Source organism: Pipistrellus kuhlii, unplaced genomic scaffold (assembly GCF_014108245.1).
Source record: "Pipistrellus kuhlii isolate mPipKuh1 unplaced genomic scaffold, mPipKuh1.p scaffold_m20_p_4, whole genome shotgun sequence".
Classification (NCBI taxonomy): Eukaryota; Metazoa; Chordata; class Mammalia; order Chiroptera; family Vespertilionidae; genus Pipistrellus; species Pipistrellus kuhlii.
The window spans coordinates 91,788,360-91,811,151 of NW_023425540.1; the positions used below are offsets into that span (position 1 = coordinate 91,788,360).

The 22,792-nt window shown below is 52.8% G+C and overlaps 2 protein-coding genes across 10 annotated transcripts in view; both read left to right on the forward strand.

Annotated features, from left to right (window-relative positions):
• Positions 1 to 1,915: 1,915 nt before the first annotated feature.
• CUNH16orf91 (chromosome unknown C16orf91 homolog) lies at positions 1,916 to 18,761 on the forward strand. Of its 2 annotated transcripts, XR_004983137.2 has the most exons (3): positions 1,916 to 2,059; positions 2,147 to 2,643; positions 18,751 to 18,761. XR_004983137.2 is itself a non-coding variant. In XM_036410980.2 (2 exons), the coding sequence occupies exons 1-2, from the start codon at positions 2,028 to 2,030 to the stop codon at positions 2,520 to 2,522; spliced, it is 408 nt and encodes a 135-aa protein (XP_036266873.1). In that variant the 5' UTR covers positions 1,916 to 2,027; the 3' UTR covers positions 2,523 to 3,011. The 2 variants fall into 2 exon arrangements, 1 of the variants encoding a protein (XP_036266873.1); XM_036410980.2 differs by lacking the exon at positions 18,751 to 18,761 and having other exon boundaries at positions 2,147 to 3,011.
• UNKL (unk like zinc finger) overlaps positions 7,399 to 22,792 on the forward strand; it is a 48,055-nt gene continuing 32,661 nt past the window's right edge. For 3 of the 8 annotated variants that reach the window (XM_036410960.2, XM_036410962.2, XM_036410963.2), the window contains exons 1-4: positions 7,406 to 7,557; positions 8,744 to 8,953; positions 19,733 to 19,909; positions 20,233 to 20,366. In XM_036410960.2, coding sequence (XP_036266853.1) covers positions 7,481 to 7,557; positions 8,744 to 8,953; positions 19,733 to 19,909; positions 20,233 to 20,366 — 598 coding nt within the window. In that variant the 5' untranslated portion in view covers positions 7,406 to 7,480. Of the gene's footprint in view, positions 7,558 to 8,743; positions 8,954 to 11,751; positions 11,859 to 19,732; positions 19,910 to 20,232; positions 20,367 to 22,792 lie in introns of those variants that run through there. The other 5 variants (XM_036410967.2, XM_036410965.2, XM_045571475.1 and 2 more) reach the window with 5 other exon arrangements.

The window sequence follows — 22,792 nt, forward strand, 5'->3', positions numbered from 1 at the left end:
CCCAGAAGCAGTCCTAGCAGCAGCCTGCTAAGGAGGCGTGACATTTTACAGCTGATGGAACAGAAGCTGGAGGGGTTCAGTCGCCCATGCAAGGTGTCTTCCTTCCTTTATCCATCCAGGGCAGTCATGGAGACTGAGACTGGCTTACTGGCCCCTCCGAGTGAAGCGTGAGCCCCTGTCCTAGCCTCCCAGCTGAGCCCTACTCTGCAGTCCCAGAGCAACTTCTGCCCTGATGTCCTAAAGCAGTTGTCGGCAAACTGTGGCTCGCGAGCCACATGCGGCTCTTTGGCCCCTTGAGTGTGGCTCTTCCACAAAATACCACGAACAGTACGATGGAAACTTTGTGGCCCATGCACAGAAGTCGGTTTTCGGTTCTCAAAAGAAATTTTAATCGTTGTACTGTTGATATTTGGCTCTGTTGACTAATGAGTTTGCCGACCACTGGGCTAAAGCATTCCAACCAGGTGGCTCATCAGCCTAATCAGCAACTCCACTCCTAACTCCAGGGCTCTTTGATCTCCACCTCCTCCAGAGAGATTCTGGCCCATCCTCCCACTCCCTGCCCTCTCCTCCTACCACCCACAGTGAGTGCTCCTGGGATTCCCCATGGGCCACTTGGTTTGGCAGAGATTCTGGGTGAGGTTCTGGGGTGGAAATGGTGGATGGAGTCCAATGAGGAGGATCTGGGTACACAGATGCCTCTGTTGACACAGCAACTTTGAACTCCTAGGTTGGGAGCTGAGCTGCTGCCAAGCATCTGGAGCCAGGCTTTCTGGGTCTGTTCTGTGCGGAACATTCCCAGATGTTGCTGATATCACAACACCTCTAGCCTGCCACCCTTGCTTTAATGTCTGGAGAGTTCCTGAGGGTGCAAAACTGGTCCTGAGTCTGGTGCTTCTGCCAGAAAGAAGGTGCAGGTGAAGGGCGCTCCAGAGGCAAAGATGCTGAGCTAAGGAGACAGCTCAAGGTGACCTGATTTTTGTCACTAAGTTACCCCCCTCCCACACACACATCCCCATAGAGTCTGTGATGAGGCTTGTACTTCCCTATGTGGTCTTCAGACTGAATGACTCGGACAAAGCCAGGGCCAGTTTGCCTAGAGGGTCAGAATACTCCAGCAGCTTTCCCAAGAAACCAACTGGGGTACCAAGTAGAGCAGAAGCCCTGGGACACCCGCAGGACATCCTCCCAGCCTGACCCCAGGTGCACGGGAGCACACTGCAGCCTCAGAGGATTAGGGCCACGCTGTGCACACGTGATTCCATTGGGCTGGAGAGGCAGATGTGTCCATGTGCAAGATGGCTTTCCCTGAGAGCTCTGGGTGTGCCCTGCTGCATAGGGTGAGGGAATCATGGCCTGCGGCAGGGCGAGCATTGCGCTTGGGCAAGGCTTGTCCTGCAGAACGGCTTGGCCGGCCGGGGACCTGAGCACCTTTGGGTTTAGATGCCTGAGGTCCCAGGGCACAGGGTTGCTCACTGCCAGGGGGGAACCGGTGGACAGGCTATGTGCTCACGGAACTCGATCCTAGTGGGGAACCCTAAAAGGGAACAAGATGACTCCGGTGACTCCAAGTCCCACAAGGAGGGCAAACTGGGGCGTCGCAAGGCTGCGAAGAGGCGTCCAGGGACTGCGCCAGCACAGCGCGAGGGATGCAGGCTCAGGGCGCCAATCTCGGGCGGTCCTGCCCGCTGGGCAACCCGCTCTGAGGCCAGTTTGTCGGAATAAGACGCCAGTACCCTGCTCCGTCGGCTGCCCTCAATCCCAACATCGCAGGTTAGGTAGCCGCAGACTAGCTACTCTTCGGGCCGGTAGAGAACTATATTTCCCGGCATGCCCGCGCGGCTTGTCGAGGCCGACCTGCGACGGAAGAGACCGCCGAGAGACTTGCGTCACTTCCGTTGCGCTGATGGTCCCACGTTCTGTAGTCGTGAGCGGAGACCTGGGACTGCGTCTGGTTTCCGGTTTCGCGCGACGGAAGTGACGCGCGCGGTGCGCGACGCAGAGCCGCTTGCAGAGCTGAGGTCGCGATGAGCAGTGTCCTGTGTGCGCCGGCGGCAGGGTGAGCTCTGTGCGGGCTCGGCGGGGCGGGGGACAGGCACAGCGTGCGGCAAGCTCACTGCTCTCTTCTCTCCCCCCCCCCCCCCAGGGCTGTCCGGGCGCTTAGGCTCGTGCGCTGGGCTTCCCGAAGCCTGCATTCGCCGTCCGGTGGCCGGGATCAGGCCCAGTCCGCAGCCAAGGGCGAGGAAGAGGACGACCCTGACCGCCCCATTCAGTTTTCCACCAGCAAAGCCAACCCGACGCACTGGACGGTGGAGCATTCCCTGGGAAAGGAGGGGCAGCGACCCTGGTGGAGGGTGCTGCCCATAAGCCTGTCCCTCATGATTCTACTCATTTGGTGCTTCGTTAGGGAGGAGACCAGCACGGACCACTGGTTGAAACAGATATTGGAAGAAGAGGAGCCGGAGCCCAGCGATCCTTCTGAGGAGCCTGGACCTCCAGCTGCCTATGGAGCGAGAACTTAAAGGGGCGCCCGCGGGGGCAGGCAGCGAGTGGCCTGACAACGGCCCTTAGTTTTGACATCGCATTTGATAGTTTCTGTCGTGGATATGTGTGTCCCCAGACAGAAGGAATTGGATGGCGCACGTGGAAGGAGAGAGCAGAATGTCAGCAAACTGGACCCAATTCTTTGCCTGTTACTTTGATGCCCAACGAATATGCACGAAAGACTTTTTTTTAGATCCATATAAAAGGTTTTGGATTTGTGATTTTCAACATGTTTCCAAAGCAAGTCTGGTGACACTTGTAATCCAGTGTAATCTAGTTTGCGGGTCTTTTGCTTTCTGAGACAGAATAATTCAGAAGAGTTAAGTTTTTTTATGTTATAATGTGCTGTGGTATGTATAAATTATGTTATACAAACTAACAGATTGATTATAAATTTTAGTTAGCTAATGTGGATTTAAGCCAACCCCCACCCTTTTTGCATCTCATTAAACAAAGGGAACCTTTTAGTCCTTTTTCAATTCCTTCTTTTTAAATTGATTTTAGAGAGAAGAAGAGAGAGGGAGAGAGAGAGAAACATCAATGATGAGAGAGAGAGAATCATGGATTGGCTGCCTCCTGCACTGGGGATCCAGCCATACACTGGCATGTGCCTTGATCTCAATCCTGTTGACCTCTTGGCTCATGGGTGGAAGCTCAACTACTGAGCCACACTGGCGGGGCTCCTTTGTGGGTTTTTCTTTTTTCTTTATTTCTTTTTTTTTTTTAATCAAGGCAACAACTTTCTGAATAAAACTAATCAATTTTTCTTTTGACAAATTATAATATTTGGGGTATCTAAATTATGTTTTTCAAGTACCACTTAGGAATCCTTAATTCTGAAATACAAGATGCATAAAAAGAAGATTTTATTTACGTAAGTTTTTAGTGAAAGGTTTTACCTTGGCATGTACTAGTATATGCTGCTGAAGTTAATTGCAGAATGTTTAAAGACACTGGCTGCATGACAGTATATTGGCTTCTCACAAGGCCTTTGCTCAAGTTCTCTAAGTGTCTGGCGCACCTTGGTAAATTATGCTTGTCAGGGAGGTGGGACCAATACAAATATGTGCTTTTTTTCTGTCATTGTAATCCTTACCTGAGGATATGTTTATTGATTTTAGAGAGAAGAAGGGGGGGAGAGAGAAACATTGACCAGTTGCCTCTTGTATGTATCCTAACTGGGGATTGAACCCACAACCTTAGTTATGTGCCCTGACCAGGAATTGAGCCCTCAACCTTTTGGGTTACAGGATGGCACTCCAACCTGCTGAACTACACTGGCTAGGGCAGTGGGTGCATTTTTTTTTTAAGATGGAGAGTCCTAGTTTTGGCTCAGTGGATAGAGAGAGCATCAGCCCTCAGACTGAAGGATCCCGGGTTTGATTTTGGTCAAGGACACGTACCTCGGTTACTGGCTTGATCCTCAGCCCTGGCCATCGTGCGTGCGGGAGGCAACCAATCCTTGTTTCTCTCTCATCGATGTGTTTGTCTCTCCCCTCCTTTCCACTCTCTCTAAAAGTCAATGGAAAAATATCCTGGGGTGAGGATTAATGACAACAACAAAATCTGGAAGCAGCCGGCAGCTGTCTCCACCCCAATCTGCCCCTCGCCCTGGCCCTTTTTTTTTTTTTTTTTTTTTTTTTTTTTTTTTTTTTTAATATATTTTATTGATTTTTTAGAGGGAGAGAGAGTTAGAAACATCGATGAGAGAAAAACATCGACCAGCTGCCTCCTGCACGGCCCCTACCAGGGATGTGCCCGCAACCAAGGTACATGCCCTTGACCGGAATGGAACCTGGGACTCTTCAGTCCGCAGGCCAACACTCTATCCACTGAGCCAAACCGGTTTCGGCAAAATCCTCTTATTATTTAATTTTTGTAGTATGCTCATCTTATTTCCCCCACTGGCTATAGCTTTTCTTTTTTCCAGGCTGCTTGGCACATTCGCTTCCCTAGATAAGCACCCGATGAGGATTGGAGAGGGAGAGACTAGTGTAAGCATGCTATAACAGAAGCAGTTGCAGTGATTCATGAGATGAGAAAGTGTTGGACAGAAGGAGGAGAAAATTGTTTTAAAGAAAATTTAAGGAAGAGGAGATTAACGAAATGGCCTCACATCTTTCAAGCAGCTGAGCAATTCTGAACGGTTCTGGCTGTGCATTTCCCTTAACCCCAACCCCCCAAAAGTAAAATACTTCTGAATTTTCAATGAAATGTTATTTTACATGTCTAGGTACTACCCCAGCCATTTAAGAATGGTCTTCGGGCCCAGCCAGCATGACTCTGGTTGAGTGTGGACCTACGAGCCAAGAGGTCACGGTTCAATTCCCCGTCAGGGCATATGCCCAGTAGGGGGCATGCAGGAGGCAGCCAATCTATGATTCTCATGGATGTCTCTATCTACTTTTCCCTTCCTCTGAAATCAATAAAAACATTAAAAAATAAAAAAGGTCTTTGGAAGCACAAAAAATTACAGAGGGTCTTTACAACCTTGCACAATTCTCTGGTTTCTTCAAGGAAGATGCCTCATGGGTAAGAAGGAACAGAAGGCACCTTTACTTCCGCCTCTACAATCAAGATCCCCAGATTTTTTTATTTTTCTTCTTGGTACCCTGACGGAATCAAACCAGCAACCTTTCAGTGCATGGGACGATGCCCAACCACTCATTTTTAAACTGAGCCCCAACTTCATGTTTTGAGCTCAAAAGTGGCTCTCTATACATCAGTACTGGACTTCATAGCTTTCTCAAATAGTTTAGGTGCAAAATGGAATTCATCTCTCCCCAAACCTGTTTCTTTGTTATGTATTCCTCCAAGCTAGGGACCTTGAAATTATTCTAGACTTTTTATTTCCCCACTTACTAGCAGCCTTCAAGATCTGTTCATTCCACCTCCAACAAATTAATGAGTCCTGTCCTCTGCTTCATTCTCTTTCTTGATTTTCTTAGGAAATACGTTGGTTTTTTGCCATTTTCTGGGTTTAAATGTAATGTTTGTAGAGGTAAATGTAATTCATTTGGAAAATGAATATAAAGAAAATCATTTACCCCACCAGCAAATGACAGCTTTTATTTTACTGTAATACTTGTAGTTCAAAAAATAACTTACATACTTGAGAACAACTATATGTAACTGTTATATCTTGCTTTGTTTTTAACCTAAATAGGAGCATTTCTCATGTCAGTAGGACCATTGTTGAATCATGGCATGGCCTTCGAACTTAACCACGTCACAACTACTGTTCTGTCAGGCGCGCTCAAGCTTTTGCTGAGTGACTGATAATGATCTTTATCTGACTCTGATTTATTTTTAGGTCAGTTCCTAGAAGTGGAACCTTATTTTCTGTGAAGTTCACATGTTTGTCCTCCCAGCTGTGCTTCAGCTTGCTTGTTGCAGGCCACCAACATTGCAGAATGCAGTTCAGCCCACTCCAGGCACTTGCCTTGCTTTCATTTGCATTTTGTTAATTATTAGAGATGTTGAACATTTTATTTTTTTAAAATATATTTTATTGATTTTTTATAGAGAGGAAGAGAGAGGGATAGAGAGTTAGAAACATCGATGAGAGAGAATCATCGATCAGCTGCCTCTTGCACACCCCCTACTGGGGATGTGCCCGCAACCACAGTACATGCCCTTGACCGGAATCGAACCTGGGACCTTTCAGTCCGCAGGCCGAGGCTCTATCCACTGAGCCAAACCAGTCCCGGCTATTTTTTATTTTTTAATAATGTTTTTATTAATTTCAGAGAGGAAAGGAGAGAGAGACAAATATGAATAATGAAAGAGAATCATTGATCTGCTGCCTCCTGTATGCCCACAACTCAGGCATCTGTCCTGACCAGGAATTGAACTGTAACCTCTTGGTTCATAGATCGATGCTCAACCACTGAGCCACGCCTGCCTGGCGAGAAGTTGAACATTTTAAAAAATGTATCTTATGCCACAAATTTACAGAATAATACACTCTGGGCCTGGGTTGTGTCTGAAATGCACGCCCTGGTTCTTACTCCAGGGCCAGCTGAGCTGGGGCAGCTGCTGCCTGCTTCCCTGAGTTTCCACCCTGTTGATGTCGATGAGTCTTTTGGATTCTTCTTTAAAAATCAGCTTCACTCACCCATTTAAATATACTATTAAAGATATTTAGTATATTCACAGGGGGCACCCATCACCAAAATCTAATTTAGGACATGTTCCAACTCCCTAAAAGAAACTCCATTCAGTGGATGGAGCGTTGGCTTGCGGACTGGAGGGTCCCAGGTTCGATTCCGGTCAAGGGCACGTGCCTTGGTTGTGGGCACATCCCCAGTGACGGGTGTGCAGGAGGCAGCTGATCAATGTTTCTCTCATTGATGTTTCTAACTCCCTATCCCTCTCCCTTACTCTCGGTAAAAACAAAAAGAAACTCCTTGCCCACGAACAACATGCCCTATCCTCATCCCTCCCCATGCAGCCCTAAGCAATGGGACCCACCCATTCTCTCAGCCTCAGCACCCAGCATGGGCTCAGAGGCAGTGAATGAGTGAAGTATGGCTGAGCAGCCCATGTAGGCGTCTTAATCCTAAGGACTTGTTGGTTCCAGCGCCTGGGCGCCCAGGTTGAGCAGATGCTCAGGGCAGCAGCCGGCAGGAGGAGAGCTAAAAGCCTGCAGGACGGGCGTGCAGCTGGACCGCGGGCGCCGCGGGGCGGGGGCGCCGCTCTGCACGGAGGATGCGGGAGTGGTAGCGGCGATGTCCGGGGTGTGTCCCCGGCGGGGCCTGGTCTGGGGCGCACGAGAGTCACCGGAGAGCTTAGCCGCCCCGCCCGGGAGGCGCCGGCCGGCGGCAGCCCGGGGCCGGGGGCGTGGCCGCGGCCGGGCCGGGGGCTCCGCGGGGGCCGGGCCGAGGGGCGGGGGCGGGCCGCGCGGCGCATGCGCGCTGCATTGTTTTGACTGAAAATGCCGTCTGTTTCGAAAGCGGCGGCGGCGGCGCTGAGCGGGTCCCCCCCGCAGACGGAGAAGCCGACCCACTACAGGTCAGTGCGGGGCCGCCGCGGGGGCCGGGAGCGGGCCGGGAGCCGCCCTGTGCGCGCCTGGCGGTGCCCCCGGGGCCCGGGCCTGGGAGCCGCCGCCCGGCGCGGCCTGGGGCCCGGCGCCGCCCCCGCCGCCGCCCCCCGCGCCCTCCCGTCCCCGCCTCGCCCGGCCGCCGCCCGAGTGAGCGGCGCGGGGACTCCGGGCGGGCGGATCGCCCTCCGGCTCGGGCTGCCGCTGCCTGAGGTCGGAGTCGGCGCCCGGGGTCCGGGCGGCGCCGGGGCTCGGTGGCTGGGGAACGCCCGGGGTCCGGGACCCGGGGTCCGCGCGCCTCGATTCGGAGGTCCGGGGAGCAGAACCTGCGGCCGGGGAGGAGGGGCGCGGAGAAGGCGCCCGGGACCCCGGATGGGCGGCTGCTCCTGGGCGGGGAGGGCGGTCGTCCGGACCGCGGCTGCCTCTGCCCGGGGTCGGAGGTGTCACCGGGGCTTGGGGGTCCGGCGCCCCTGGGGTCCCGGCGTCGTGCCTGAAAGCGGGGAGTCGGGTCTGCGGTGGGGACGGGGGTCCGGAGGGTCGCATCTGAGGTCTGGGAGGCGCTCCTGGCCCCGGGGCGGCGGGCGGCCGTCTGGGGTCCTCTGGCTTCCGAGCGGCGGCCGTGCGTGGGGCTTGGGGGTGCGCTGTGCCTGGGGGGCCCGGGCCTGGGGGGGGGGGGTCCCAGGCACGGGCCCCCAGGGCACAGCGCACCCCCATGCCTGGGGTTGAGGACCGTGTCTGGGGTCGGAGAAATGCGCCCGCGCTGGGATCGAGGGGGGCGGGGGCAGTCATCCTGGGGCCCGGGATGGCGGGGGCTGCTCTGAGGTCGGAGATGGCATCGGGGCGCGGGGGCCGGGGCGCGCCGGGAGCCGCGGTGTCTGTGGCGCCTGTGGCCGGATGGGGGGCTGTGCATGGGCCCCGGGGGCGGGCGCCTGAGATCCGGGACACGCGCTCGGGCTCACGGTGGGGAAGGGCGGCTGTCTGGGGGCCATCTGGGCTCGAAATGGGGGGTGGGAGGGTCGCCCCTGGGGTCGTGCTGCCTTGGCCCATGGGTCAGGCCAACAACCCTTGCCCCCGCCCAAACCCACAAGCCTCCCTCCGGCTGCCTGTGGCGGTGGCAGCAGCGGCGGAAGCGACCCGCAACACTGTTTGTCTTTTTAGGTATCTAAAGGAGTTTAGGACAGAGCAGTGCGCCCTGTTTGTGCAGCACAAGTGCGCCCAGCACAGGCCATTTACCTGTTTCCATTGGCATTTCCTAAATCAGCGTCGGCGCAGACCGCTCCGCAGGCGCGACGGCACCTTCAACTACAGCCCGGACGTGTACTGCTCCAAGTACGACGAGGCCAGCGGCGTGTGCCCCGACGGCGACGAGTGAGTGTGCGCGTGTGCGTGCGTGTGTGTGTGTGTGTGTGGGGGGGGGTGGCCTTCAGGGGCAGCACCTGCTGCTCTGCCCCTTGACTTGGCCCTGCAGGGGTGGAGCAGACCCTGCCTGTACAGGGGTCCTTTCTTTTCTCTGAAGTTTATCCTATGGCCAGGACTGGGGGAGGGGGAGGGATAAAAGGGGGGAGCATTCCTATCTTTAGGCCAGTGTGGGAAGAACTGTGTGTGTCTCAGGAATAAACCTTGCATGATTCAAACCGAATGTGCGTCACTTCCCACTTCTGATTGCCGCAGTTCTCCAAATGTCTTGCATTAGAACCAGCTCCAAATGAGGTGCAGCTTTTAGGTGTAGGACTGATTTTGTAGCAATATATCTGGAAGGTTACCTATTTTACGGTTTACATGTTTAGTTTTTTAAAAGCAATTTTATTTGCAGGCTGTCATTTATGCAGCACGTTTAAAGTTTAGGAACTTGAGGTTTTGTTTGGGTTGACTTTTTTTTTTTTTTTTTTTTTTTTTTTTACAAGTTTCCTGATGGTGTTATGAACACCGAGTTTATAGTTGTGAGTACATGGAGTAATGGAGATTATTCTTGTATTATGAACGACTGCCCACTTTTGCCCCACCCTGTGTACGGAATGGGAAAACGGGAAAAGAGCAGTCAGTTTGTATATTCACAGACAGCTGGGTAGGCAGCGGGTTTTGCTTTTTCCTGTGGGCTGTGTGATGGGACTCGGGGACCTCCATTCCCAGCCGGAGATGGGGTGGCATCACCATGCCCTCGGATGCTCTGCGAAGAGCAGCTTGTTCAGCTTCTGTCTGGAAGGGGGTCTGATGTGGGGCGGTCTTCAGGCTCCATCCCCTGATCCTCCGAAGGGAGAGGACTCTGTGGGTTTGCTCCTTTTTTAAGACAGTTTTCACTCGCCCTCCACACAGACTGGTGTGAGTCTGTTTTCCTTCATTTTCCAAAATGCTTAGGCCAGGAAGTCAATTTTTAATCTGTGGTTCTTTTGCAAGCTTTCTACAGTTACTGAGCGGTGTTTAGTTGAACATCTCATTCCATAGTGTTGGGAAGGCTGCTTGAAGCCTGCTGAAATACTGTAGCCTGCTCCACCGTGGTTAGGATTGCTATACTTCTGTGACGTTTGAAGAGTATCTTTTTATATGCTTCTTGAGCCCATGTTTTCTGCAGATGACTCTTCAGAAGAGAGATATATCAGGTCCCCCAATTCCCGTGGTCATGTCCGTCACCTCTGGAGCTTGGTCCTGAGTCGCCCTGCTGCTTACCCCTGGTTTGGGGATCCAGTCTCCTGGCATGTCTGACCCCATCTCAGAGTCCAATATCGGGATTAAGCAGCAGTATTTATTGGTGATGCTTTTAATACAGGAAAAGAAAGCATATTTTAACAGCTGTCTTGGGTCCAGAGTCTGGATGTCTTGGTGTTGATTCAGCCCCACTGCTGGGGATGGGGTCCACGTCTTATGAGAGTTCTGCAGTGAACCCCTACCTGCAGCTGGTCATTTTAAGCTGGGCTCACATAGTAATCAAGTGATATGCAGTTGTTTATTATAAAAATGTAAAATATTATTGAAATAAAAATATTAGTGTAGTCTAACCAGGTTATCATTGAGAAACCAAGGTACTCGTTTGACATTTTCTGTTTTGGATACATCCTGTGTTCATCTATGCACAGAAAGAAAGTCACATGTGTCTCATTACAGATGTTTGTAACTGCTGTTGAGCACGTGTGATGACTTGCCTCAGCTCCTTAGGATGAGTGTGACAGCCAGTCATCTCCCCAGGGGCTCTCTCCTTGGCAGTTACTGCCCATTTCGCTCATTCTCTGGGAAAGGGACTTTCCTATCACCTACAAATGGAATACCCCGGAGTTTGTCCTGTCAAATTACATAGTCTGGTTCACAAAGGATTTGTAAATAGATACTGCCTTTCAGAGCAAGGACAGGTAGTTTCTGTTTCCTTTTTATTTCAGTTCATTGGTTCTTGAGATTTCTCTTTTGAGCATTTGCACTGTTAACCTATTATTTTAAAACATGACTGTGTATCAAAGAACAAGGAACCTCCAGCCAACCCTTCTGTCAGGGGGCTGAGCCAGGGCAGGAAGGGATGGGACTGCAGGAGGGTTGACACACCTGCCATCGCCCTCCTCCAGTGGCCCCTCCCTGGCTGTCACACCCCCACTGTCACTCTTCTTCCTTGGTGGGCAGTCACACTCCCCCTCTATCACCCCACCTCCAAGGAGCCCAGATGTTACCCCCACTCCCGCTGTCACCTCCTGGAAGCCCCCTTCCTCCAATCCCTCTCCATGGGCACCTGCTACTGTCATCCCCTCTTCTTTGACAGTTACCCTTCCTCTTGTTCTCACCTCTCCTCTGATGACCCCTTCTCCTGTTGTCACTTCCTTTCATTGACAGACGGTCTGTCTCCTCTGCGGTCACACCCTCCCCTCCACAGGCATTCTCCCTGTCACCTCTGGGTGGTCTCTCGCTGTCACCCCCTTTCCTTGGCAGGCAGTCACCCTCTTACCTACCTCACCCCTCCATCTGTGATCTTCTCCACGGCCCCGCTGCCACGCCCTGTCCTCGGCGGGCGAGCGTACGCCCTTTGACAGGGAGGGTCCCACGGTCCTCCTTTCCCTCCGCCCTTTGTTCTGCGGACACGCCCCTCGCCCGGCGCGGGCCGCGATTGGCCGTCCGGATCACGTGCTCCGCGCCGCGCCCCGCCCCCGTGGGAACCTTCTCCCGGCGCGGAGGGCCCGCCTGGGTCTGCCCGGTGTGGCTCCCTGCGATCTGGGACGGAGCTGGCCGAGCAGAAACCGCTTCCGGGGTCGCCCCGCTCCGCGGGGTCGGCGCTCCCACCTGTTCGGACCCACCTCAGGTATTTCCTAGGCCGTCTTCCAGGAAAGCCGCTTTTGTCCGGGAGTTTCCGTGGGTCCAGCCACGTATTGGGAACTGCCCTGAGAGGCACCGGGCTGGACGGCCCCGGGCCCCCTGCTGCCCTGAGAGAGGCACCGGGCTGGACGGCCCTGGGCCCCCTGCTGCCCTGAGAGAGGCGCCGGGCTGGACGGCCCCGGGCCCCCTGCTGCCCTGAGAGAGGCACCGGGCTGGACGGCCCCAGACCCCCTGCTGCCCTGCTGCTCCGCTGCTGCTCCCCACGGGGAAAGAGTTGTCAGCCTCCGTCTTGGTTTTCGTACCAACCACCAGGACTGGTTGGCACCTCTGGCTACAGGACACTGCGTGTGCGGAGTTCTCAGTGCCGGTCAGGCATGTACAGATGTGGGTTCTGACATTTAAAAGAAAAAGCCCTCCCCAGGGGCTGAGTGGCTCCTCCAGAAGAATGTTTTTATTGGAAAACAATTCAGGCAGTTTCCAACTGTATGTGTACTAAGTAAAATTTTTTTCTCTGTTAACCCTCCTCCTGCCCTACACAGGCTGTCCCTGACCCTCACAGTTACAAGTTTTGTTGTTTTAATAAGGAACTAGAGGCCTGGTGCACGAAATTCGTGCATAGGTAGCGTCCCTAGGCCTGGCCAGTGGTCAGGGCCTTCCTTCGCTCTGTACCACCCCCTGGTGGTCAGTGCACATCATAGCGAGCAATCGAACTTCCAGTCTCCCCGTCCAACTTCTGAGAGGACACTTTGCATATTAGCCTTTTATATATAAAGATGGGCCTGCTCATTTTGTGGAGTAACTTCACAGGTTGATACTAGAGATCTGCCTTATTCTTTGTGGGGCTCCCTGCCATTTCTTGCCATAGATACCTCCCCACTCACTGCACTTTGGGCAGCTGGGGGCGCAGGCCTCCCAGATGATGTGTGATTCAGTGGGCTCTCCCTTGTGAATCCTGGTGTAGCTTTTTTTTTTTTTTTTTAATCTAAAGAAGCCTCTCTACATATCCGAGGATCTGGTATCTCTGTTGTATCATACTTGTGTATAGTCTGACCTTTTGTTGAAAGATACTTTTGCAATGTTTAATTTTTAAAAGTTGAGTGTCTTAGTACCTGAGGCTTAGATGGAAGTTTGTTCACTCCAGGGTGGTTATAAACTGGTTGTTTAAACATTTTATGTGTGCATTCTGCTTGTGCTTTGGTGGTAAGGTGAAAGCCACGGGCAGGTGTAGAATATTAGAGCATAATATTCAATAGGGGCTATCTATAGACTAAAAAAATACACACACTTTTTTTTTGTAATCTTCACCCCAGGATATTTTCTCAATGATTTTCAGAGAGTGGAAGGGAGGGGAGGAAGTGAGGGAGAGACAAATGTCCCTGTGAGAGAGACACATTGATTGGTTGCCTCTTCACACTCTTGACCGGGATCAGGAATGAACCTGCAACCCTTCTGTGCTCAGGCCGATGCTCTAACCACTGAGCTTGTGGGCCAGGGTGAAAACACACCGTTTTGGTTACAAACTAACCAGCTTAATAGGATTGCAATTAGGTGACTGAGTTGGATCTGTAAGAGACCCATAAAAGTGTTAAAAGCACTGACTGACTGCACTCAGTTCCTTTTACAGTGCTGGCGACCAGGATGAGATGCCTGGCCTGGGAGGTCAGGGGTCCCGTGGAGGCCGGTGGAGAGCTGTTTCTGTCCTTGGGAGAGAGAGGAGCTGATGCTCCTCCTTAGGGACTAAGGAGGGGTCACTGTCCCGGCTCAGGAGTTCGGGGCAGCCCTTGGAAGCCAGAGGCCACAGGGCCCAGGGATGAACCGATGGATGTGGTCAACATGGGGTCTGGCAAACCCCCATTTCCAGGGTCTGAGAGGAGAGGCAGTAAGAGGGACACATTAGCCGAAGCAGGTTTGGCTCAGTGGTAGAACGTCGGTCTGCGGACTGAAAGGTCCCAGGTTCGATTCCGGTCAAGGGCATGTTCCTTGGTTGCGGGCACATCCCCGGTAGGGGGTGTGCAAGAGGCAGCTGGTCGATGTTTCTCTCTCATCAACGTTTCTAGCTCTCTATCTCTCTCCCTTTCTCTCTGTTAAAAATCAATAAAATATATTTTTTTTAAAAAGAGGGACACATAAGCTTCTCCCTATAAGCCTCACCCTTTCACCATCCCCCATCTTGACCCCGGACCTCTGTCCCTGCCCCCCAGTTGTATGCCGCACACAGGTCTTTCAGCCATTGCTCATTTCCCAAGCCCCTATTGGTTGCTTCATTCTGTTCCCCTTGACCTCAGTCATTTCTGTGCTGGGTTCTGCTCTCCCCCCTGTGCCAGAGCTTCGAGGACGTAGAGGGGTCATCTTGCTTGTTATTCTCAGCCCAATGTGTCTCCTGGACCAGCCCCTAGACCAGCAGCAGCAGCATCGCCTGGGAACTTGCCCTCCCGGGGATTCCGGCCCATTTCCCAGCGTGGGAGCTGTGGCGAGGCCCAGGCTGGTGCACAGTGGATTGAGTTTGGTGGCTTGGCCTCACACACACGGACTGACCTTGGTGTGCAGTAGGTTTGAGTTTGGTGGGTCCAGCTTTGTTTCAGGTGAGAAAGGGACAATGTCAGGCTCTCCTGGAGCCTTAGGGATAGGGCAATCTGTTGTTGTTGTTGTCCCACTTATTTATGCATTCATTGGTTGACTTTTTTTTTAATATCTTTTTATTTATTTTTTACAGAGAGGAAGAGAGAGGGATAGAGAGTTAGAAACATCGATGAGAGAGAATCATCGATCAGCTGCCTCTTGCACATCCCCTACTGGGGGTGTGCCCGCAACCAAGATACACGCCCTTGACCAGAATCAAACCTGGGACCTTTCAGTCCGTAGGCCGACGCTCTATCCACTGAGCCAAACTGGTTTCGGCTATTGGTTGACTCTTATATGTGCCCTGACCAGGGATCAAACTCACTGCCTTAGCATGTTGGACTGCCACTCTAAACAACTGAGCTGCTAGGCCAGGGCTGGGGTAGGGACAACCTTGTGTCCCTCCCATCCTGGTTCAGTGGTTCCACAGCACTGTGTGGAGCTACGTCCGGCGTCTGGCATGCACCGCACCACGTGCCCCTACACCATGCCATCACAGAGCCCTGTTTTAATTACGCTATTCAGGTCACTAATTGTTGTGGGCAAGTTTGAGAACCACGGATGCCACCCTGAATTTGGCAAGTGCTACGAGGCTGGCTGTCGTCCTGGGATGGATAGATGCCCTCCTGTGCAGGAGGAGTCTGCAGTGGTGTCAGGCTGTCCCTTGGGGTCTCTTCCCGAGCCCCGGGGGGGGGCCTGGCTTTGTCACTGGGTATTCTCTGAGGTTTTCCTTTGACCGCTTGAATGTTCTTAAGGTGAAGCCAATTCCTTCTTGGTAAATGTTCTCCGTATTTTAAGGTCAGTTCATGTTTTTATTCATGAAGGAGGTGACATGCTCTGGGTGAAATAGTAGTGTGTACTTGATGCTCAGTGCTGGGGAACAAGAGGCCCTGGCCTGACTCTGGTTGCCATGGCAATGGTACTGGAGAAGAAACAAACGATGGGCAGAGCTGCCCTGAGGGGCCGCTAGGGAACAAATGAAATGGGTTTAACATCAGGGAGATCGGGAGCCTCTGCTGCGCTGCTTGGCTGCTCGGAGTGAGCTCTGCTCCAGCTCTGGTGCGCTGTGCCCCTCGCCCCAGACTGTGGACTCTTATGCTGGGCTTGGAGTGCGTGCATAGGTAGGTCTGAAGATTGGAACTGCTTTTGTAGAATGGTGGCTTTCCTAAGAGCTTAAATTGTTTACTTCACAGTAAAATTTACCATCTTACCTTTTTTAAATGTACACTTTAGTGGTATTACGTCCATAAACATTGCTGCCATCATCACCGTCCATCTCCAGATCTTTTCCATCTCCAAACTGAAATTCTCTCCCCATTAAACAGTTGCTCCTCCTTCCATAACTTTTATATAAGCATATGTATAGTATTCTTGTTCCCCATCTTCCGATATAAACACCCATTTCTTCATGTTTTTCCCTCACAATACCTCCTCGTTGTCCATACTGCCCCCCCCCCCCCTTCCTCAGAGCTGCACTGCCATCCCTGTAGTTTATTCCAGGACTTTGGTTTTTGCGGCCTCTGAGGATGACAGACAGTCCAGCAGTGAGCGTGCGGTGGGCACGTCTTTTTCTCTTTTTGCCAGCTGTCTCTGGGGCAGGTCTCTGGAAGTGGGTTATTCGGGGAGAGTAAATGCACCTGCCGTCTCGTCCCGTCACCAGGCGCCCCTCCAGAGAAGTCACTACACTCTGGCTTTCTTGCGGCAACAGTGTCTGCTCCTCTGCAGCCCTGGAGCGGGGCTTTCCATGCCCAGTGCCTCTCAGTGGTCATGATCCACTACCTTTTCTGTCTTGTGAGTCCTTATTTCCCTAGTCTGTTGTTCTGTGAATTCCTGGACTCTTTATTCAAGTTCTTTATTTATTACTAGAGGTCCAGAGCACGAATTGGTGCACCGGTGGGGTCCGGCCAGCCTGGCCCCACTCAGGACTGGGCCTGTCGGGAGGAGATGGCAGGAGGATGGCTGGCCTGTTCAATCAGGCTGGTTGGGGTTGGAGGACCAATTGGGGGTGTCGGCGGCCATGAGGAGGGCCTGTGGGTGGTGGGCCAGCTGACCCCGCCCCCAAATGGAGTAGGGGGTGCGGACCCGGGCCAACAGCCTTGGGGAGGGGCCATGGGTGACTGGCTAGCCACCCTGTCCCTAATTGGGGTGGGGTTTGGCAAGGGGAGGGGCTGCAGAAGGTTGGCTGTCTGGCCCCGCCCCCTTTTGGGGTGGGGGTGCAATCAGGGGTGGAGCCAACTGGGGGGAGGTGCTACAGGCCTATGGTGGTGGGACAGGCTTGCTGGGGGTGGGTGTTTGGCTGGCCAGCCCCATTCCTGATCAGCCAGTTCACTGGCCACAGTGGGCATCACAGCAACCAGCCATTCCGGTTGTTCCTGTGTTACAGTCGCTGGCCTTTTATTTATATATATATATATATATATATATATATATATATATATATATATATGCACCGTATTTTTCGGACCATAAGACGCACCAGTTTTTAGAGAAGGGAAATGAAGAAAAAAAGATTCTGAAACAAATAGTGTCCTAAAATATTTTATGTGCATTAAAACCCAACATCATAGTCATAAACACATGTAATCAACCCTGTAAAGTAAACAGCAGCATTTAGAACCATTTTAGAGCCGGGCAAGCACACAGAGACCACACAGAGCCGGGCAAGTAAAAAAACTTTTTTTTAAAAAGTATATGTGTAGGCTATGTTTGGACCATAAGACGCAGGGACTTTTTCCCCCCACTTCTGGGGGGAAAAAAGTGCGTCTTATGGTCCGAAAAATACGGTATATATGAATGATAGTAATCTGTATGAGTAAACGGGGAGGGGTCCTGTGTTCTGGATCAGGTTCCCTGGCGTGGCAGAGGGTTCTCTGTGACACCCTCAGGCCCTGGTGCCAGAAACTGTGTTACATGGCAGTGCTGTGTGAGGACATGGGGAAGGGCTTAGAGGAGCTTGAAAAAATATAAAATATATATATATATACCATATATGTGTATATATAGTAAACTATTACTTTATAATATGGGTTTTAGGTGAGGGTAAATTACTGTATCAATTAGGATATAGTAATTATGCCAATATTTTGCCATTTCACTTCTATCTCCCAAAAATGTTTCTTGGAACTCCTTGTTGGGAACACAAAGGAAACAGTCACCTTCTCTGTGGGCATGGAGAGTGCTGTCTGTATGTATAACATTTTTTTCTTTTCTTTTTTTTTAATATTCCAATTGATTTCAGAGAGGAAGGGAGAGAGAGAGAGAGAAACATCAACGATGAGAGAGAATCGTTGATCATCTGCCTCTTGCATACCCCCACTGGGGATCGAGCCTGCAATCTGGGCATGTGCCCTTGACCGGAATTGAACCCAGGACCCTTCAGCCCCCAGGCTGACGCTCTATCCACTGAGCCAACTAACCAGGGCAACATCTCCTTTTTCATACTAATATATAGTGATATGATAATATTTATTTTTTAAAAGAGTTTTAATTGGTTTTTAGAAAGAGAGGGAGAGAGAAAAACATTGATGTGAGAGTGATACATCAATCAGCAGCCTCCTACGGTCCCCTACCAGGGACTGAGCCTGCAACCCTGGGCATGTGCCTTTGGGAATAGGACTGGCAACCTCTTGGTACAGGGACGACGCCCAACTGACGAGGGCAGTATTTGCCATTTTCAAACGTACACTTCAGCGGCATCCGTTACATTCACAAGGTTAGACAACCATTATCTCTATTTCTAAATTCTTTCCATCACCGCACACAGAAATTCTGTCCCCGGGGAAAGGTCACGCCCGTTCGCCCCTCCTCCAGCCCTTGGTAGCTGCCTCCGTTTCCTGTCCCGATGCGTTTGCTCCAGGGACCTCTTGTACGTGGAATACGTGATATGTGTCTGGCATCTCTCACTTAGCACGAGGTTTTATAGGTTTCACCCACAGCGTGTGGCAGTGCTTCATTCTTTTTATGCCGGGGCGTGTCCTGCGGTCTGGATGGACTCCATGCTGCTGGTCTGTTCATCAGTGATGAGCACTGGGGCCATTTCCAGCTCTGAGCCACTGTGAGCTGTGCCGCTGCGGTCGCCGTGCACAGACGTATCTGGAGGTCCTTCCTCCCGCTCTTCCGGGCGCGGTTCCGGGCTCACAGCGGGCTTCTAACCCGACCTCTGCTGGCTGGCTCCTGTGACCCGGGGACTCACCTGGCCCCGTGTGTCTGACTTCCCTTATGCCCTGCCCACCCAGGTGCTCAGGGAGGTCTGGGGTGAGCTGTCCACACTCTGAGCCATAGCTTCCTCGGAAGATAAGGTTTAGAATGGATGGTCACTCAGTCATCTGTTATTTATAATACTTTTGGGTCCTGTAAGGTGACAGAGCGCCAGCCATCTGTGCTTTGCGTGCGGAGCCGTACCCATGGGGTCTCCCAGCATCCAAGTCTAAGCCCACAGCCTGCCAGACAGCAGGTGGGAGTGGGCCTCTCCCACGCCTCGCTGCCCTTGGATTGGGGACTTGTAGTGACTGGCCCTGCCTTGACTCTCCGGCTGCTCGAGGGGTCATTGCCACTCGGATTCTTTGTGTTTCTCTTCCCCCTCCTGCTGAGGCCCTGGTCTGGGGGACCAGCCTCGAGGCAGGCTCCGTTCCCATGGTGCACAGGGACTGAATCTTTCTCAGCCGCTTCCGCTGTGGCTGCCGCCCTGCAGCTTGAGGCCAGGTCCCTGCTCGGAGCCGCGTGTGACTCTCGGGGAGCGAGCGGCTCTCAGCGGCACATGCCTGTGTGACTGCCCCCCTTGTCCCTCCATCCCCATTCGCTTCTCTCCGGCCTTCTCCCTGCAGCCTCCTCCTCCAGGCATGGCGGCTCCCATGCCTCTCCCCACACTCCTCCCCTCCCTCCCTCAAGTGCCTGCATGGGGGTGGGAGCGGCCATCACTCTTCATTTGATACCGCTTGTCAGGAAACACGAGTGACGTGGCTGAGTCCTGGAAGTGACTTTGTTCAGGAAACTGCCAAGGATGGTTTTCAGGGAAATTCGGCCTTGTGTGTTGCTGCCCTGTGTAACGGAGGGACGTGTGGGGGTCTGAGTGCCTCGGGACCGTGGTCTGTCCGGTGATGTAAGCCTTCGGGGAGGGCAGGTATCTGAGAGGAGGAGGGAAGGGCCAGCTGCTGCCGGGTGCTGAGGAGAGGGGAGCAGGTTGGCGCTGAGGCTTGTCCCAGGTCCTAAGGCCCAGCGGCTGTGTCACCCCTCTGCCTCCAGGTGCCCGTACCTGCACCGGACGACCGGGGACACCGAGCGCAAGTACCACCTGCGCTACTACAAGACCGGCACCTGCATCCACGAGACCGACGCCCGCGGCCACTGCGTGAAGAACGGGCTGCACTGCGCCTTCGCCCACGGCCCCCTGGACCTGCGGCCCCCGGTGTGCGACATCCGGTGAGTGGCCGGCGTCACCGCCCTAAGCGGCTCTTCTCCCGGGCTTTGATTTTATTGTAAACCCTCTGACTGGTGCAACGCGGAGCTCACTAGGGGGAGAGGGAGATGAGCGAGTCCTCACTAAGCACAGCCCAGCTCCTGAGCTGTTAGGATTTGGGTCAAGACTGTTGTCCCAGGACAGGGGTGTGCCAGAGGGACCCAGGATGCTGTCCTGACCCCTCCAGCCGCCAGCCTCTCCAGGCACATGTGGGGGCTCCTTAAAGTGATAGAACCAAGTGACTCTCACCTTCCAGAGCCATAATCGGTGTGTTGTTTGGTCGCAGGGAGCTGCAGGCCCAGGAAGCCTTGCAGAACGGCCAGCTCGGCGGCGGGGATGGCATCCCCGATCTGCAGCCTGGGGTCTTAGCCAGCCAGGCCATGATCGAGAAGATCCTGGGCGAGGACCCTCGGTGGCAAGGTAACGCCGTGGCCGCCCCTGAGGGTGGGCAGGGGGAGCCCTGGTCCCTGTTTGTAAAGTGACCTCCACAGTGGACCTCATTGCCCTCGCTTGTAGCTCAGGTGGGGAAACTGAGACTCACTGAGTCGAGTGCTTAACCTTCAGTCCTGGGGGTGTGGACTGAGCGGGTCTGCACCCAGGCATCTGGCCCCCCGGCCACTTCACACCACAGCTTCTGTGGGGGGAGGGGAAGGCTGCTGTTCATGGCGCTCCCTGCCCTGCCCTGCGGGCCTCTGCGTGGCCTTCAGCTCAGCAGCCTGAGGTCCCTGGGGGTTGTCTGAAGTGTGGCCATGTCCTTTGGGACTATGGGGCCCTGCCTCTGGCGGCCTCCACAGATGATGGCGATGAAATCTTTTTTTTGTGGTAAAATACACGTCACATAAACTTGTCATTTTAGCCACTTTAAAGTGAACAATTCAGTGGCATTTAGTCCATTCCCAGTGTTGTGCGACCAACACTCTCTAATTCCAGAACATTCCCATCACCCTGGACGGACTACCCCATTAAGCAGTCCCTCCCTGGTCCCCGCCACCCACTGCTCTGCGTTCTGTCTCTGGATTTGCCTGTCCGGAGCGTCCCAAAGAGCAGTGAGGGTTTAAGAAAACCCCTCTAAGTAGTGCTGTGATTCCCCCACCTTCCTTCACTGACTCTCACACGCATGAACGCCCCGAAGGACTGTAGTCACGTGAGCCGAGTTCCTCTGCTCGCAGAGTGTCTGTGCTGGGCTGCGGTTCCAGAGATAAATTAATGAAGGTGATTGCACAGGCCTTTCCGGATCCCTCCCGCGTCCTGCTCCCCCTCTCAGGCCCTGCCATGTGTGTGGCACCCGCATGGCCAGGGCTGAGACTCAGGACTGGGCCCCCGGCTGAACCAGCCCTGAGGACCGGGAGACGGCGTGTGCTCCTCCCCATGCTGTGATGTCACTGCTCGGGGCGGAGTGTGCCCACAGCTCCCTGCTTGCCAGCATCGAGGATAAGTGCTTCACTTGGGATATTTTGTGTTTCTGGGAAAATGCCTTTGAGAATGTCCCATTTCCCATTTCCCAGCTGATAGGCCTTCCTGAGGGGAAAATCCCTGACTTCTCCCCGCATGAGCGGGTGCTCGGGTCCCCGTCCCATCAGGGCTGAGCTTAAGGGAGGAGGTGTGAATGGACCGTGGTGTATTTACCACTCACCTACGGAAGGCCGTCTGTAAGCCTGTGTCTCACGGTTATTGTCATGCGGTTCATTATGTGTGTTTCCCCCACTTAGCACGGGACCTCGTGTCTGTTCCAGGCACTCGGTCAATACTTGTGAATAAATGCCTTACCGTTTTATTTTATTAAAGTCAGCGTTCCTGTTGCCAAACCCCTCTTGTTCTCTCTCTGCCCTGTCGTGTGGCTAGCGTCCTTGTCATGTAAGAAGAATGTGAAGCTGAGTATGGCCGGACGGGCGGTATGGTCCTGTAACGTGCCCTGTGCATGGCGTTGCTGCTCTCACTGCACCGTGAGCAGGACTCTCCCCTCCGCCCCTCCGCCCCCTCTCCCTCCCACCTGCTGGTTCCTCAGCTACCAACGTTTAGTCCACTGAGCAGATGTATTTAAAAACAGCATGTTAGCCGAAACTGGTTTGACTCAGTGGATAGAGCGTCGGCCTGTGGACTGAAAGGTCCCGGGTTCTATTCCGGTCAAGGGCATGTACATTGGTTGCGGGCACATCCCCAGTAGGGGGTGTGCAAGAGGCATCTGGTCGATGTTTCTCTCTCATTGACGTTTCTAACTCTCTATCCCTCTCAATTCCTCTCTATGTAAAATCAATAAAATATATTTTAAAAATAAAAAATAAAAAAATAATAAAAATAAAAGCAGCATATTAGCCTAAACCAGTTTAGTTCAGTGGATAGAGCGTCGGTCTGCGGGCTCAAGGGTCCCAGGTTCGGTTCCAGTCAAGGGCATATGCCTTGGTTGTGGGCACATCCCCAGTAGGGGGTGTGCAGGAGGCAGCTGATCAATGTTTCTCGCTCATCGATGTTTCTAACTATCCCTCTCCCTTCCTCTCTGTAAAAAAATCAATAAAATATATTTTTTAAAAATAAATAAAAACAGCATATTAGTAAGTAAGTTGGTAGTTACAAAATAGTCACGTGGATATAAAGTACAGCACAAGAAATACAGTCAAGATTATAACAACTATGTCTGCTGTCAGACTTAATGGGGGATCACTCATAAATTGTATAAATGCCTAAACACTGCGCTGTACACTCGTATGAACTAATATTGAATGCCAGCTGTAATTGAAATAAAACCCAGCATATGCAGCAAGGTGTCAGTTATTAACCAAGAGAAGATAGGAGTTTTAGGAATCTTCTCATTGGTTACTGCTTTTTTAAATGTATTTTTATTGACCTAA